We start from the raw sequence: 18,771 nt of genomic DNA on the forward strand, positions 1-18,771 counted from the left end.
TGGGCATCAGAAGTTTGAAATGGGTCTCACTGGTCTAAAATCAAGATGGTAGCAGGACTGCATCTTTCTGGAGGCTCCAGGGGAGAATCCATTTCCTTGCCTTCTCCAGCTTCTGGAGGTGGTCACTCTCCTTGGCTCGTGGACCCTTTCTTCCACCTTTAAAGCCACCAATGCAGTGTCTTCAAACCTTCCTCTCTGTCTCTCTCTCTCTCTCTGACCTCTGCTTCCATAATTCCATCTCTTTCACTTACTCTAACTTTCTTGCCTGCAATTTTAAGGACCCTTGTGATTATGTCAGGCTCACCCATGTAATCCAGAGTAATTTTTCCTATTTCTAGACCCTTAATCACATCTGCAGAGTCCCTTTTGTCATGGAAGGTAACCTAGTCACAGTGTCCGGGGATGAGGATATTGACATCTTTGTGGGTCACTATCCTGCCTATCTCCATATGCTACAGCATTGTGGGCTGATGCTTCCTTCCTGACAGAGCATTAGCTAAGCCACCACCAAGATGGATCAGGCTACTTGTCACTGGGGATATTAGATAAGACCCATCTGCTGACCCCAAGTCGCTTATACAACATACACTCTGCGAATATGAGACATAGATACCTGGTTTTATTTTCATGATGGACAGTTTTAGACATGGGTAAATGTGCCCATTTCACAAAGACTTAGGTGAGATACCTCAGAGGGCATATCCGTGCTAAGGGTTAGGACACCACCCGAATCTGCAGTGAATGTGGATTGGATGTAACATGGGGGAGGATGATTAGAGGTGACCATGCAAAAGGCAAAGCAAGGTGTCCCAGACAGTAGGGGCTGCTGAATAAAGCAAGATGAGTGACACATAGGAAAGCGCATTGAATTTTGCTCCCTAAAGCCATGAGGTGCTTTATTCCCCTTTCATTATTCTCTCACATGGATGTTTCACAGATTCCCAGGGACTCAGGAAATCAGAGTTTACCTACAGAGATATGAAATGCTAATCTATGGAGTGCTTTCATCCGTTAGTTTACAAAACCCTGATTGAGCTGTGTATCTGGCACTGGGTTAGAGGCAACAATACGGTCCCTGCCCTAAAGGAGCCCATGGTCAATGGGTTGGGTAGGTGGGTGGATGGTTGGTTGGGTGGATGGTTGGATGTTTGGTTGGGTAGATGGCTAGTTGGTTGGGTGGGTGGGTGGTTGAGTGGGTGGATGGTTGGGTGGTTGATTGGGTGGTTGGTCGGTTGGGTGGGTAGGTGGGTGGCTGGTTGGTTGGGTGGATGCTTGGTTGGGTAAATGGCTGGTTGGTTGGGTGGGTGGTTGGTTGAGTGGGTGAATGGTTGGCTGGGTAAATGGCTGGTTGGTTGGGTGGGTGGTTGGTTGAGTGGGTGGATGGTTGGCTGGGTAAATGGCTGGTTGGTTGGGTGGGTGGTTGGTTGGGTGGTTGATTGGGTGGGTGGTCGGTTGGGTGGTTGATTGGGTGGGTGGTCAGTTGGGTGGGTAAGTGGGTGGCTGGTTGGTTGGGTGGATGGTTGGTTGGGTGGGTGGTTGGTTGAGTGGGTGGATGGTTGGGTGGTTGGCTGGGTAAATGGCTGGTTGGTTGGGTGGGTGGTTGGTTGGGTAAATGGCTGGTTGGTTGGGTGGGTGGTTGGGCGGGTGGGTGGTTGGTTGAGTGGGTGGATGGTTGGGTGGTTGGCTGGGTAAATGGCTGGTTGGTTGGGTGGGTGGTTGGTTGGGTGGTTGATTGGGTGGGTGGTCGCTTGGGTGGTTGATTGGGTGGGTGGTCAGTTGGGTGGGTAGGTGGGTGGATGGTTGTTGGGGTGGGTGGATGGTTGGGTGGGTGGTTGGGTGGGTAGATGGTTGGATGGTTGGTTGGGTCAGTGGCTGGTTGGGTGGGTGGGTGGTTGGGTGGTTGATTGGGTGGGTGGTCGGTTGGGTGGTTGATTGGGTGGGTGGTCAGTTGGGTGGGTAGGTGGGTGGATGGTTGTTTGGGTGGGTGGCTGGTTGGGTGGGTGGTTGGTTGGGTCAGTGGCTGGGTGGGTGGGTGGCTAGTTGTTTGCGTGGGTGGTTGGGTGGGGGTCGTGGGAGGAAGCCTGAGGAGGCCCATGCGATTTGACAAGGGTGTCGACATTCTTGGTACAAGATGCCAGTGGTGCATACAGCAAGGAGAGCCTCACTCGGCCAGCAGGGCCCCAGAAATGTTCCCAAAGGAGACCAGGCTGGGAAGGAGGTAGCCAGGGTGTGCTTGAGCTCTTATCCTTCTACCTCGAGCTCTTTCCACTCTCCCAACCACATACCCTCCTCAGTAGAGCTGGGATGAGGAGAGAAGCACATGGCTTACTCTGCAAACTGGCAGGAATGGGGTAACACCAGATCACACCAGTCCTGAACCAAACAGACGGCGAAAAGGCAGTCTGTCACCCATCCCGATGGCAGCACGTGGCCTGTGAAACCTTATACTTCTACTTACATCCTCGACATGCACATCTGAGTCCTTTCAAATTCTGAGCACTGGGGGGCCGGGACCTTTGTTTACACCTTCGGTTACCTGGAACCCAGGAGGGAAGGATTCCTGTTCAGTGCGGGTCTGGACAACCTCGCTGGATGTTCATACCACTTCCTTTGCTTGTCATCGTTCCCTCCCCAGTGCAGGACACACGACTGATACTCAGCACGGGTGAAATGACTGAGCAGGTGTCTCTACTCGGAACAGGATTAACCCACTCTTTCAGCCAGCCCTCCTCTATTCAGTCTTATTTTCGAGGAGCGAGAAGTGAAAGTATGTATTCCTGTAAAGTAAGATGAGGTGCTTTTGTCGTATTTCCTTGAGGTTATGGACTGTGTGCGGAGAGTTGTTTTTATGTTATTTTATACATGATAGTGTCTCTCGAGATGGAGTCACAGACTGCATTTCATGCACTGGCTCCCCCGTCCATTCATTCCCCCGGTGAGGGTCTGTTAGGTTCCAGATTTGCTTAGTGGCTGCTGCCGAGACGTGTACATAAATCACAGTAATAGAAGTGGTTAGCAAGTAATACGTTATTTAAGAAAGTCACATATATGGTGCGACGGAGCTTTGGTTCAGGGACAGGTGACCAGATGACCACCAGCGATGAACCTGAGGGAGCCTGATGATCAAAAGAAGGAGATGTATTGGCATTTTGCGTCGATGGCTGACTCTTCAGAGACATAAGTGGATGGTGAGGATGAGTCAGAAAGAGAGTGTCCAAGGCCTGAATGATGCCTTGGAACTGGGCTTCTCATACAATCTGAAGAGCAGGCTCACAGCTGCTCCCTGTTTTTTTGTTTTTTTGAGAGACATATTGGACGTGTTAGACATACTTTGTTTGAATGCTAGAACTACCATCGGTGTCTGACACTGCATTAATAGCTCAGCCACCACTCTGTTGCAAAGCATTATCCCTTTGTCAAGTTTAGTTGAAATCAAGTTCCCAGTGAAACATTGTTAACGGTATGATGCTCAAAAAAAAAAAGATGCGGCTTCCTTCTAGCTATGGGTAATGACCAAAGACTTCTCAGTGTCAAGACGCCTTGTTTTCTAAAGCTGTGAACTTGCGTGCACTCCTATGATTTATGCAAACACAGAGAAAGCACACCGTTTGAGCTCACTGATCGAAAGAGCATCCTTTCAGAACAATCCTGATTTGCAGTCTTCATCAGAACTGCTCCAAAAGATCTATACTTCCTCACATGGCCTTCTCTTCTCTAGTCACATCCCATCCTGCCTCACTCTACTAAGGGCACTCCTACTGTCACTTAGGGGACCCCCGAGATAATCCACGATAATCTCCCCATCACACCATCAGTAATGTAATCATATCTACAAAGTCCCTTTTTCAGAAAACAAGGTACAATTCAAAGGTTCCAAGGATTCCAACATGGACATCTTTAGGGGTCATTATTCAGCCTTCCCCTAAAAAAAGAAAAATCTATACTATTTGAGCTCAGTGGTCCCTCTGTATTCCTCAGTCTGTTTCACTAATGAAATCTACGGACCACCTTGGTAGAATGGCTGTGATTAAATCACGACACAGAGTTCAACAGCTAATCCCTTTTAATCGGAGGAACATTAGATTCTGCTGTAGTCTGCATTTCAAAAAATTAATTAAATTTTGTGGGGTTGAGGGGATAGTGACACTACTAGTTTTTTCTCTCTCTCTTTTTTTTCTAATTGAAATATAGTTGATTTACAATGTTGTGTTTGTTTCAGATGTACAGCAAAGTGATTCATTTATACACACACATATATCTATTTTTTTCAGATTCTTTTCCCTTACAGGTTATTACAAAATATTGAGTATAGTCCCCTGTGCTATACAGTAGGACCTTGTTGATTATCTATTTTTTTTAACTTTTTTAAAAAACTGATTTATTTTATTTATTTATTTTTGGCTGCACTGGGTCTTCATTGCTGCGCGCGGGCTTTCTCTAGTTGCGGTGAGCGGGGGCTACTCTTCATTGCGGTGCACGGGCTTCTCATTGCGGTGGCTTCTCTTGTTGCAGAGCATGGGCTCCAGCAGTTGTGGCACGTGGGCTCAGTAGTTGTGGCTCATGGGCTCTAGAGCGCAGGCTCAGTAGTTGTGGTGCACAGGCCCAGTTGCTCTGCGGCATGTGGGATCTTCCCAGATCAGGGCTCGAACCCATGTCCCCTGCATTGGCAGGCAGATTCTTAACCAGTGCGCCACCAGGGAAGCCCTGTTTATCTATTTTATGTAAAGTAGTGTGTATCTGTTAATCCCAAACTCCTAATTTATCCCTCCTCCACTTTCCCCTTTGGTAACCATAAGTTTGTTCTCTGTATCTGTGAGTCTGTTTCTGTTTCACAGATAAGTTCATTTGTGTCATGTTTTAAATTCCATATATAAGTGATATCATATGGTATTTGTCTTCCTCTGTCTGGCTTCACTTAGTATGATAATCTTCAGGTCCACGCATGTTGCTGCAAATGGCATTATTTTATTCTTTTTTATGGCTGAGTACTATTTCATTATACACATATATCACATTTTCTTTTATCATTCACCTGTCGATGGACATTAGGTTGTTGTCCATGTCTTGGCTATTGTGGCTAGTGCTGCTATGAACATTGGGGTGCAGGTATCTTTTTGAATTACAGTTTTGTCTGGATATAGGCCCAGGAGTTGGATTGCTGGATCATATGGTAGCTCTATTTTTAGTTTTCTAAGGAACATCCAGACTGCTCTCTATAGTGGCTGCACCAAAGTACCTTCTCACCAACAGTGTAGGAGGGTTCCCTTTTCTCCACACCCTCCCTAGCATGTAATATTTATAAACTTATTTTCACCTTTTCCCTAAAATATCCTCCCTTAGCTGGGACCAGAAAAACTTCCCTAAGATTTTCTTAGAGTTTAGAGTTTCCATCCTCTTCCTCACAGCTGAAAATTCCCCGATGTCTCGGATGAGAACATCATACTCCTAGCTCTGGCTTCCTTTTCATTCCTCTCCCAAGTCAAGGTCACCCAGCAGGAGGCTCCCCCCTCAACCCCCCGCCTCCCTTTTACTCTGCGTAAAGGCAAGTAATAAATGTCAATGGAGTGGATAAATTAACTCTATAGATGGCTTCTGCAGAAGCATTGGTTGGGTGTGAGGGCTGAGAATCATATTTTCCTGAGCGTTCATGAACGTAGACTTTCTCCACGTGCAGAGAAATGCTTTCCGAATTCCCTGATGCCTGCAAGGAAGGCACTGCAGTTTTCCTTGCAGTGCAAATTCCAAAAGCCACTGGTTGGCTGGAGTCCATGTGGCTTAGGAGTTGCTTCTTACAGTCACTGAGTTTGGCGGCTCTTTGCCTCAGGCAGTCACACGGCTTTCAGAGCAACGGATGCTTTTGTTGGAGAAAAAAAAAAAAAAAAAAAACCCAGCAAGAGGCTCTGGTAGTTTATTGCGGGGTGGTTACATTCAGGTTCATTCTTCAGATTTTAGCAAACATTTTCATCAGCTCCCCAAGAGAGGGCAAAGCTGGCTGGTCTTGCTGGTATCAGGACTTGTGTGCCAGGAGGCATCCCCCAGGCTTCCCCAGGCTTTTCCTCTTTGAAAGAAGCTCACATGTTATCCTCACCTAGCAGTTCATTCCTTCAGTTAAATTCCACTGAGAAGCACGCATATATTGAACCTCCATAGTATGGCAGGCTCGGGGCTGGCTTCTAGGACATGACGACAGCGAACATAGGGTCCCCAGCCTCTAGTAGCTCATATTCTTTGGTTGAGATGGACATCTAAGGAGATGGTTTCAGAATAACAAACTAGAAAGGAAGCTCTGAGAAGGGACGATTAGACGTTGTTCCCCCAACCTGGGAATTCAGAGAACTTCCCAGGAGACGTGGACCTTTTGCAGGCTGATGCTTGGGAGTGTTGGCTGGGAGAGGAGAGGTGGAGAGTTCATTCCAGGCAGGAGTGAGATGCTTTACAGGGAACAAAAAAGCAGCTCAAGGTTGCTATAAGAGATGACGGTGTCAACAAGGGATACTGGGCGATGTAGCTGATGAAAGGTACCCTACATCCACGTTAGTGTGTCTGATAGAATGAAGTAGATAGATAGACAGACAGATAGGGATGGATAGATAGATAGATAGATAGATAGATAGATAGATAGATAGATATGATGCATGGATGGATGGATGGATAGACATAGGTAGGTAGGTAGATAGATAGATAGATAGATAGCTACCTAGATAGATAGATAGATAGAGATAGATGAACAGACATAGGTAGATAGATAGAAATATGTGTATATATATTGTGTGTTTATATATATTTGTATATATGTGTGTGTGTGTGTGTGTGTGTGTGTGTACATATATAGTTATTGCCATTTGGGTAGTAGTTAAAATTGGAGGTCGAGAATATCACCCAAATCCACTCTAAGGAAAGGGTAAAGCAGTGAGAATAAGGATGAGGTGAGGGCTAACATAAGATGTCTCATGTGTTTGGCTGGTGTGATTGGGTAGATAGAAGTACTTTGAGGATTTACGACTCCCAGGCAGCAACTTGGTTCCCTTGTCTTTAGAATTTGAATAATAGGATTGTTATTATAGGAACATCGTAGAAGACTGTTGAGATGACTAAGAAGTCAGTACTGCAAAGTGTGTCCTCAGTGCCCTTAGTGAGGGCAAGGAATACTGTCGTCTGCCAGAGTGCAAGAACTACGATCCAGACGTATTCTACTCACATCTGTATTCTTAGAAGCTGGAATAGTGCCTGACATATTGTAAGAAATTACTTTTGAGTGAATATGTAAATGAAAAACCACTTGAGCTTAGGTTTGAAGGATCAGTGGTTTAACTCAATGAAGTGGGCAGTGAATCAATGTGCTTGTATTGGTAAACCCATTGGTATTGGTGATTGATTAGATATTGGGTTTGAGGGAAGGGAGGACGTCAAAGCTGTCTCTTCCGTGTTTGGCTGGTATGATTCGCTAGACAGAGGTTCCCTTTAGGAATTAGGACTCCTGGGCAGAGACCTGTATTGGGTTGGTGTATGGGATCCTTTAGTGTAAGAAGAGAAGAGGGTCAGGGACCAAGCCGAACATAAAAGGTGATACGGGAGATGATGATCCAACAAAGGAGATACGGAGAGAGTGACAGGGGAATAAGAAGAAAACTGGGGGCGGGGGCGGGGAGGGAAGATCCAGGGAAGAATATGGTTTGTAGAAATGGATGCTGATAAACAGTCAAGTAGAATGTAGACCCCAAGGATCCATTGTGTATATTATACATGTGATGTTCCCATGAGTATTTTTGGTGGAGAGCGAGGGGCAGAGGCTGGCTGGATAGAAGGGGGCCGGAAGGTGAGCAGTTTCTCAGATTCTTTTCAGAAATGTGTCTGTGCAGGGAGATGGGCTGTGAAAGGGGTTGTTTGTCATGGGGAAGGTTGGAGTGTATTTCATTCTCTCAAGTCAGCTTCAGTAGACGGATTGTGAAGGTACAGGGGACACCTGAGAATGTCAGATTTCTGAGAAGATGGTGGGAAATGAGACCCAACATGTAGGAGGATTGATCTTTGCCAGGAGGAGGGACCTTGTCTAGTCTGGCAGGGAATGCGGAGAGCCGATGCTGGTGCAATGAGAAGGGATAGTGGCTGGAATTTGAAGGTGTTCCCAAATGAAGCCTTCTGTTTCCTCTCTGCAGAAGGAAACAGAGTTACCTACTGAAGGCGGGGTAGGGCAGGGCATGGGGGTGACAAGTAGTATTCTGGGGGAGGGTTGACATGCCAGCTGCAGGTGGGGAACACTGGATTCCAGAAACAGGAAGGGACCCCATTTGGTCACGTTAACCAGATGTGCAAAGTTGAGAAGATCTCGATTTACAGAGAACAGATAGATATTTTCATTGAGGGCTGGCATCGTACTGGGAAGGCACGAACATGTGTCAGAGGTTCTCTGGGATCCAGTCTTCTGGCAAGAATGTGATGGAAATGGTATATTGCATGATTGAGCTGGTCATCGGGACCACATAGGATAAAGTTAGCAAACGTCCCGAAAATTGAAGTGTCATTTGGAACAATTGGGACTGTCCACTTAAGTAGAAAACTGAACTACTGAATGATCGCAGTCCTCGACGAGATGACTGCATTGGGTTTTCTTGGGCAAAACGTGTGACCGTGGTACGACAGGGTTCGATATTGCAGAGTTTGGGCCCAAGGCTGAGAAAGCTGTATTGGTAAGCAGAGGTTTGTGGTTAGATAATAGAGTGTTTGGATCACTCACTTTTGAGACGGAGCAGGTGGGAGTGATGTGGTCTGTGGGTGACGGAGGCCAAGGTTGCCTGGAGGGGCATATGGTTGGGGATGTGACATCGGTGGATAAACTGAGGTCTGGGAGGGCAGGGCGTTGATGTATTTCGTGCTAATCGAGCTCATTTTCCTGGACGGAATGCACAGTGAGACTAAGAAGATGAGCTTGTTGGGTAAGACTCTGGAGGAGAGAACTTTCGGAATGCAACAGGTTAGGGAAATGAAAAAGCCTAGCAAAGTTAAGGGACCAAAAGAGGTTGGAAACAGGAGTTTATAACCACTCCCATCTGTAAGGTTCTCTTTTTTGTTTCCCCCAGGAATACTCTGCATCAATTCATCCATTCTTTCGTTCATTCACTGCATATATTGGACCTTCTCTATTTGGAAGGTATTACGCTGTGGACCGCAGTTGATTCAACAGTCGATTAGAGTTTCTTCTCAAGTACTCTTGGTCCTGCTTGGAGGATGAGATGGGATCACATTGATTGTCACACATTCCATAAACGAGAACCTTGAAAAATGCCTAGGAAATGGAGAGTAGGAAGACATTACATGTGGTAGTGGTTGTAGAAGCCTTGATTAAATAGGAAGAGTGTCTTATGCAGGCTTTCGAGGGTTTATAGAAATGATTGGGGGTTGGGGGGAAATCCTGGCAGAGAAAACAGCAACAGAACTTTGCAGAAGGTGGGATAGGATGATTTGTTTGCTGGGGCACTTAGGTGAGACTCAGCTCAACTAAGGAATGGTATTGGCAGGGTGGGCCAGAGCCAGGATGTGGTTACTTTACATTGCAGGCTGAAGGAGAGATTCTTCAGTTTTTCATTCTTGCAGAAGATATGAAGGAGTCCAATTAAGTGAAAAATTAGGGCTTCCCTGGTGGCGCAGTGGTTGGGAGTCTGCCTGCCGATGCAGGGGACACGGGTTCGTGCCCCAGTCCGGGAAGATCCCACATGTCGCGGAGCGGCTGGGCCCGTGAGCCATGGCCGCTGAGCCTGCGTGTCCGGAGCCTGTGCTCCAAAACGGGAGAGGCCACAACAGTGAGAGGCCCACGTACCGCAAAAAAAATTTTAAAAACAAAAATCATCAGTGGAAGTTGCGGTGACATTTCCCCCCTAACACTGAAGGAGTTAATATTACGGAGTATGGTCAGGGCTGATGCACGCACCCTACTCCCCAAATCTAAATTCAGTAACTTTAAGAGCAGGGCTCTATATGTGGAATCTATCAATCAAAAAATTTAAAAAAGGGCTACAAATGAACTTATCTACATAACAGAAATAGAGTCACAGATGTCAGAAAGAAACTTACGGTTACCAGGGGGTAAGGGCAGGGGATAAATTGGGAGATTGGGATTGACACATACACACTACTATATCTAAAATAGATAACAAATAAGGACCTGCTGTAGAGCACAGGGAGCTCTACTCAATACTCTGTAATGACCCATGGGGGAAGAGAATCTAAAAAAAGAGTGGATATATGTATATGTATAACAGATTCACTTTGCTGTACAGCAGAAACTAACACAGCATTGTAAATCAACTATACTCCAATTAAAAAAAAAAAAAAGAAAGAAAGAAAGAGAGCAGGGCTCAGTAAACTATGGCATTTGGGCCAGATCCAGCCTGATGCCTCATTTTGTAGATCAAGTTTCCCTGAAACACAGCCATGTTGATTTGTTGGTGTCTGGCCCTCCTGCTTCTGAGGAGTTGGGCAAGCCACCCAAACCACCTAAAATCGTTACTCCCTGGCTTTTCAAAGGAAACACGTGCCACCCCCTGGCTCAGATGATTTAGCCGTTTGCTGTCTTGCTTAAATAGTCACCTTTAGCTTTTGAAACCGGATCAGTTAACTTAAGGGTGTTCTTCAGTTCTTTACCTTCAAGCAGTGACATGAGCAGATGGCTGCTGTTTGTTTTTGCCCCGATAGCAGGTGGATGATAGTGTGATAGAACCTGGGCGGTTTTGTCACATCTCCCATCTATAATTGGTGGGGTTTTAGTCCCTGGACTGAATACATCGAGGAGGGTGTAAACTATAGCATCTTGGATGAGAAAGACCTTAGTGTGAATTAGATTCGTCACGTGCTTCCTTGCGATTCCCATCAATCCAGGGAACCAGTGTTATCGGGCGGGGAGATGCCCAAGAGGACAAAAAAATGACAAATAGGGTATCGCATAAAACTCTGTGCCCACATCAAGCAAAAGAATGACAAGCATATGCCCTTGCCATTCACAGGCATTTGACCTGCAGGGTGGCAGCATGTGCAAAGACAAAAATAAATAGAAGCGTGGTTTAGAGACAGCTGTTCCTAACGAGAGTCTCGGAGTGAATGGCAGAAGAATTTTCTCTGCACCGTCCTGGAGAGATTAACTCAGCCATCGTCTGTCTGTGGCTTCCTATCACGGCCAAGTGCCACCGGGATGTTAAATGCGTTCATTTGACAATTACTCGACCAAATTTTAAATTTAGACCATGCTCTTTTCTCTGTTCAGATATTTTCAGAGAGAATCCACACTCCTTCACCTGTTTTTCCTGTATCTCCCTTGCAATCCCCTGTCCTTCTCTGCTAACCCTATTTCTCCTTCGCAAACCAACTCAAAGTCTGTTGCCTCAGGGCCCGTGTTCCCAGGGAAGAGGCATCCTCTGTGCTTTTTGTTGGTCTGCAATCAGAGTTATGCACAGCTTGTTACAAAGTCATGGGGAACTACTCCTGGGGAAGCAGCATGTCTGTTTCTCCATCCATCCGCGGGCTCCCTGCTGGAGGGATCCAGCATCTCTGGCCTCTTTGAGCCCAAGGCCGCCGTGCTACTCTCTCCCTTCCCCAAGGACCATTAGTGAGAGACCCTGGGGAGCATCTTCTGTTGACATTGTGACCCACTCCCAGCTCACCCCTCCAGCCCCTCCTGATGCTCCTTTCATGCTCTATTTAGTTATTTTCGAATTGCCTCATACGTGCAAAGCTCGTTTTCCCAACTAAACAGTAAGAGCTACGCCAGTAATCAAGTAACAGCAATGAAGAAAATGGCTATGTTCGGTGGTCTCCTGTCTCTCGGTCTGGGGATCATAATCCCGTGAAATACTCACATCTGACACATCTGGAACGTGTGGCACAGCCGGTGGATCCATGTCCCCAAGGGCACAGAGCTGGTGTTTTCATTGCCTAGGGCTGCTGTAAGAATTCACCACCAGTTTGGTGGCTCAACACAACACAAATGGATGATCTTACATTTCTGCAGGTCCGATGTCCAAACTGGGTCCACAAGGGCTAAAATCAAGGTGTCCACAGAGCTGTGTTCCTTTATGAAGGCTCTCAGGGAGAGAGGCCACCTGCGTGCCTTGGCTTGGGGCACCTTTCTCTCTGTTCAGAGCCAGTGACGTAGCATCTTCCAGTCTCTCTGACTACAGCCTCAGCTGCTCTGATGCCAATTTCCCTGCTTCCCTCTTTCCCTTATAAAGAGTCTCATGTTATATTCGACCCACTCCCATAATCCAGAATAATCTCTCCTTCTGTCGGATAAGGTACCGTATCCCCAGATTCCAGGGGTTGCAAGTGGGCATTTGGAGGTGCCATTATTTTGCCTCCTACCAGCAGTAAAAAGTAGAAGTGGAATTTGAACCCCATGACTCCAGAAACATTGTTAGAAGTCTTTGTTGCTGCGAGATTTGAGTCTCCCTGATGACAGAGTCAGCACTTGTGTCCACCAGGCAATGCTGGCCGTGTGTCATGCATGTAGAGACCGTGACATATATATATATATATATATATGTATATTGGGTTGGCCAAGAAGTTTGTTTGGGTTCTTCTGTAACATTTTATGGAAAGACCCAAACGAACTTCTTGGCCAACCCGATATATATTCTTCACCACAAGAGATACAGTATTGCTTGTGAAATTCTCATTGAATCCATGTCATTAAATCACTAGGTTCTTCCAAATCGGCCACCCCACATTAAGCATTGAAGAGTGCATTGAGGTACGTGTTGGAAAGACGTATAAATCTCCTTGATGCCTCTCCTTCGGCATTTTAGGGGGAAAAGCCAACAACTGGGAAGGAGGCATCCGGGTTCCAGGCATCCTCCGATGGCCAGGGGTGATCCAGGCTGGGCTGGAGATCGATGAGCCAACAAGCAATATGGACATCTTCCCGACGGTGGCCAAACTTGCGGGGTCCCCTCTGCCGGAAGACAGGTACTGTGACTGCCAGGTGCTCGGGGCAGTCTCCTTCGGATTTTGTGGGCAAGGGTGTTCCGATTCGCCTGCACGGTGACATATGCTACTTCCGGCTGGACCCTTTATCCACGCCCAGTTATGGGACTTACTGGTGGGTCCAGCAATGTAAACACTGCTCTGTCCATCCTGTTATCCCAGTGGGAAATAAAGTCCAAAGCCTGAAGGGGATGGACAGTATTTTTATTTTTTTAATATTTGTTTATTTATTCATTTATTTGGTTGTACCAGGTCTTAGTTGCAGCAGACGGGCTCCTTAGTTGGGGCTCGCTGGCTCCTAAGTTGTAGCACCTGGGCTCCTTAGTTGTGGCAGACGGGCTCCTTAGTTGTGGCATGTGAACTCTTAGTTGCCGCATGCATGTGGGATCTAGTTCCCTGACCAGGGATTGAACCCGGGTCCCCTGCATTGAGAGCATGGAGTCTTATCCACTGTGCCACCGGGGAAATCCTATGGGATGGACCATCTTTAACTGAGCTTCCCTCTTTTGGCATTCCATGGAACCTCTCCCCCTCCCTCTCTCTCCTCTCTGTCTCTCTCTCTCTCTCTCTCTCTCATCTGTGCCCATCATCGGCTTGCAGAAGGGCAGCTGGGCAGATGCCCTCTAACCTCCCTTGTTTCGTCCCACACCTCTCCCCCTGGCCCTGTTCACCAGCTCTTTGCTGCAGCAGCGAGAAAGGCAGTTGGGTGCCTAGTCAGGCTGCTTTTTTCCCAGCACGTCTTCATTTAGCGAGTTCTAAATGAAATGTCTTTCTCTTGAATTTAAATACAACTTCTGACGGCATTGCCAGTGGTTTCTCCTTAAGTGTTATTACCAATCTGAAGAGTTCTAAGTGAGGCACACTGATTCATTGTTTTCGTTAGTTGGGTGGCAATCCAGGGTGACGGCAGGCACACGGGCTGCAAATCTTGTTCAAATTCAGCTGCCGACAGAACCAAGAGGAAACTGGAAACCAGAGACGAAAACAACAGCTGAGCCAGAGCTGAGTCCACGGAGAGGTTTACTCACCTCCCATTGGGCGCAACCTTGGTTCACTCTTCATTTTTTTTCTTTTTTTCAAATTTCTGCATTAGGTATACCTTCCTCTCAAAGTACACGCGCACACACACACACACACACACACACACACACACACACACAGATGGGAAAGGCAGAATTGTAGACTTCAGCCCTTCTCAAACTTTGTGGTCTCGAGATTCACGTACACTCTTCCCAGATCCAGGAGCCCAAAGATGTTGTGTTTCTGTGGGCGGTATCTATCAGTGTTTGTCATATGAGCAATTAAACCTGGAAATAAAAGTTTTTAAATGCAAGAGGGCCCAAGCACACATTGCATTGGCTGACAGAGTGATAATGGAGCCACTGGGGAAACCCACCGTAAGCTCATGAAAGAGTGGGGGTACAAAAGGCAAATAACATTTTGAATTACTGCAAAGACAGTTTGAGCTCATAGACCTCCTCATAGGTCTCAGGCATCCCTGTGGGTCGCTGGACCACACCGTCTCAGGGTAGCTGATGCTTCAGAGAAGAGCAGAGATTCCCGGAGCGATACTGCTGTGGCTTCACTGCTGCTGAAGCATTGAAGTTCCTGGGCCTTGATTTCTTCTCCTGCAAATGGGTGCACAGTTGTACAGGATGGCAAGCACTAGAGCATGTCAAGTGCAGAGTAGAGATGCATGAATACTTGCCATTTTTGTTTCACCCGCCATATTGAGAGGTAACAGGTAGGGAAGTAGAGTTGTTTCCACTTACACGTTTCACATCCATCTGGGCTCAGATTCATCACTATGAGGGCTGAAGGGGCTTCTAAGAGCTGCTATTCCAATCAAACTATTCTTCCCCTCTAATGACAGAAAACTTGGCAGGAATAACTCATCAAAAGTCTTTTCTTACAGAAAACTAAAACTCTCACTCCTTATTTTACTTGCTCTTTGGCCCTGGTTCTCTCCCTTGGAATAAATCTGAATAGTTCCATGACCCGTGCACACTAAGTGTTCAGATAGTTTCATTAAGTACATTATTCTCTCATGGTTCATGATATTAAATTCGTTGGTACTCTCTGCTTTCACAGTATCTTTATATTTTTATTATTTTTAAAACATTTATTTATTTGGCTGTGCCAGGTCTTTAGTCACGGTATGCAGACTTCTTAGTTGTGACATGCGAACTCTTAGTTGCGGCATGCATGTGGGATCTAGTTCCCTGACCAGGGATCGCACCCGGGCCCCCTGCATTGGGAGCACAGAGTGTTAACCACTGGACCACCAGGGAAGTCCCTGCTTTCACACTATCTTTAACTGGCTTTCCACCTCACTGGGAAGAGCCAAGGGAAGGGAAAAGTTCAGAGGCAAAGACGAAGATCCCTAGAGGGAGATCTTGCTGCCGGCACCTCGTAGCCACCCCAATCTGAGGCTAATGGGAGTCATCCTGTTTTTCTCCCACGTGCCCATTGAGGAAGGAAGCAGCCTTCCTCCTAAGCTGACCCAAACATTTTGTGCACGAGCCAGTGTCATCAGTGGAACCCATTCTGAGTATTGAAGGTTCTTTCAATGGATCTCACCTGTTAATGGTCCAACTCAACCCAATGATACTATGTCTGGGTTTTGGTCCAAGGCTCTATAAGATGTCATTGTTCTCCAAGAGACAGCACAGATAAGAAAACGGCAGTCTGCTTCCAGGTTGCTCATGGGAATAAAATGATCTCACAATATACTATTTAGATCATGTTAGCAACCAGGTCTAGAAGACGTCCTTGTGTGTCTGCCCTGGGGACGTTGACCATCTAAAGGGATGGTTCTCAGCTGGGGTGACTGTCCCTCCCAGGGGCCGTTTATCAATGTCTAGAGACATCTTTGATTGTTTTGACTCGGGACGTTGCTGGCATCTAGTGGGTAGAGGCCCGGGTTGCTGCTAAACATCCTACAATATACAGGATGCCACCCTCCAGCAAGGAGTGATCCAGCCCAATATGTTGGGAGTGCTGAGGGTTGAGAATTCTGCTCAAAAGCTTATTATTGCTCTTTTACGGAAAATGTCGTTATCTATATAACGAAAACCTCATCAAAACTTTTCAATAAGAGCATCTGGATAATATCCTCATATATATCCATATCCATCTATAAATCTGATACACAGGTATCTACTCTCTCCCACTAAGATGGGTGGAAATCAGCTTCCCGGGTTTCTTGCTTAAGCAATATTAAATTTACGTTTCTCAGGTGAGTAAACACATTCAGAGAGCTGGACCCAGGCTGTATGACAATCACGTAATGAGGTTCCCTCACATTTTGCCACATTTTTCATCGGACGAGAGGAGTTTCGTTCAGAAGACCCCTGTTCTTCAAGTACAGCCTTGTAATTCTCAAGAAGCAAGTGCTGTTCTTGAATCCTAGCTTGGTGAGAAATGAAAAGCCCTTCGATGCAGAGTTTCTGCTTAGGTAAAAAGAGCAGTAGTCCGAGGGTTACACATAGAGATTTTCACTTTGCAGAGTCTCAGTGCTGCCATGAGAATTCTCTAATTCAACCCCGTGGTGTGCCTATATGAGGTTCCTCTTGGCGGTGAATCTTTCCTTCATGCCTACCGTGGCCATCACCCCAGCATATGCAGAAAAATCATTCCCCCTGCGTCTCCAAATAAGCTGATTCTGGACATAAATGGAGGGCAGTCTTTCTTTGTGTTATAAAAGATAGGCAACAAAAATATAATACCTAAATACATTAAAGTGAAAACCTGTCAGCCTCATCTTTGCAAGCAGATAGAGTATTACCATAGTGAGTCTATGACCATGCTCCCTCTTAATGAAGATTGGCATGCCCAATTCTCCTATTCCATAATGAAAATTCGATTTCATTTCTTTTTTCCAAGTTTGGAAAAGAAATCCAAATGCTTGGTATCAGTTATGTCTGGTGAAAGCAAGGGGAGTGGCTTGATTCTCCCGGTAAATTTTGCTGACATCTAGCTAGGTGACCACAAAAGACTTCTTCCATAGAGCACTACAGATACAACAGCAAGCTGTACCCAGCTCAGCTCCATTTTGCAGAATAAAAGTCGAAACTCTTCACGTATGTGTGACGTATAATTGATCTTGCTTTCTATTCACATATGGCAGAATGTTTGATGTTTACGGCTGGAAACACTTTTAATTATGAAAGAGACTTTCTGGGTACTTGGGATTCCCTTTAATTTATCAAAGATCTATGTACTTTCTTTTAAAAATGTTTCCTTTCCTACTCTACAGTGAAAAAAATCACCTTATTTTTTTGTTTGTTTGTTTTACATCTTTTTTGGAGTATAATTGCTTTACAACGTTGTGTTAGTTTCTGCTGTATAACAAAGTGAATCAGCTATACATATACATATGTCCCCATATCCCCTCCCTATTGCATCTCCCTCCCACCCTCCCTATCCCACCCCTCTAGGTGGTCACAAAGCACCGAGCTGATCTCCCTGTGCTATGTGGCTGCTTCCCACTAGCTGTCAGTGCTACTCTCTCACTTCGTCCCAGCTTACCTTTCACCCTGACCCCATGTCCTCAAGTCCATTCTCTACGTCTGCATCTTTACTCCTGTCCTGCCCCTAGGTTCATCAGAACCATTTTTTTTTAGATTGCATATATATGTGTTAGCATATGGTATTTGTTTTTCTCTTTCCGACCCATTTCACTCTGCACAACAGACTCTAGGTCCATCCACCTCACTACAAATAACTCAATTTCGTTCCTTTTTATGGCTGAGTAATATTCCATTGTATATATGTGCCACATCTTCTTTATCCATTCTTGTGTCGATGGACACTTAGGTTGCTTCCATGAATCACCTTGTTTTGAATATGGCAACAAGTGACTCACCTTGTGCCCCAAGTTAACCTCTTTTTCAGTCCCCCAAGCCTTTCCCTTCTGCTGTGATCCCCAAATCCTCCCCAGAGTAGACCAGGCACAGGTGGGTCGGAGGGACGTCCCGAAGTACATGGGTCACTGACTCAGCTGAGAGAGATACAGCACATTCGTGGGGGGATGAGGTCACTGTCCCCTCAACAAGTTCCCCAAACATGTTCTTTTCAGTTACGTGAGAGTCATCGCATGCTCTTGAATTTGACCTGAAATTCAGACATGAGTCTCCTTGACACTGAATTGTTACTATCCCCATGGTTGCCATGAGTCAGGGGCCCAAAGAGAATCATCTCACTTTCCAAGTTAAAGGCAATCTCAAATGAGCACATTTTTCACAGAATCAGGCAGACACCAGGGGAAAAAAGCATCCAATTTTGTAGCCGTGGCTGTCCTGCAAACGTGCTATGAAAAGTTGAATTTGTTTACAGAAAAGGCCAATCAGACGATTTCCATAGGGAAGCGGCGATGCTTTGCATCACTTTGAAAGTGTAGGGGCCCTTCTGCCACGAATCGTGATGTTGTACAAACATTTCCACCCCAGCCATCCCAAGTATTTTGATAACTCAGACACCGTTTAAAAGTTTAGCTCAATAGAGTCACTTTCCATTTTTCATGGCAGAAATGAGCCTCTTTTTGACAAGCCATATTTCTCCAGCACTGTTCAACAGTGGTTTCCATCGCAGCGTGATTTATTGCCGGCTTCCAGGAAAGGGTGCGTTAGGTATAGGACGGAAAGCAAAAATGAGATCAGTCTCTGCATTGCAAGAAAAAAGAAGTTTGCAGAACAGACTTTGCTTCCCTCCTTAAAAAAAAGAGACAAATGTGCTTGGAAGTCAGAAAAAAAGTCTGTGAGATTTACAGTGTTCTTTTTGTCATTAAATCCCCCTTTGTGG

At 46.0% G+C, this 18,771-nt stretch overlaps 1 protein-coding gene across 1 annotated transcript in view; it reads left to right on the forward strand.

Moving 5' to 3' along the window:
• Positions 1 to 18,771, forward strand: part of STS (steroid sulfatase) — a 186,108-nt gene that overhangs the window by 148,668 nt on the left and 18,669 nt on the right. Inside the window, 1 exon segment of the mRNA XM_032620276.1 lies at positions 12,792 to 12,951. Within this exon segment, the coding sequence (XP_032476167.1) occupies positions 12,792 to 12,951 (160 nt within the window).

Source organism: Phocoena sinus, chromosome X (assembly GCF_008692025.1).
Source record: "Phocoena sinus isolate mPhoSin1 chromosome X, mPhoSin1.pri, whole genome shotgun sequence".
NCBI classification, from domain to species: domain Eukaryota; kingdom Metazoa; phylum Chordata; class Mammalia; order Artiodactyla; family Phocoenidae; genus Phocoena; species Phocoena sinus.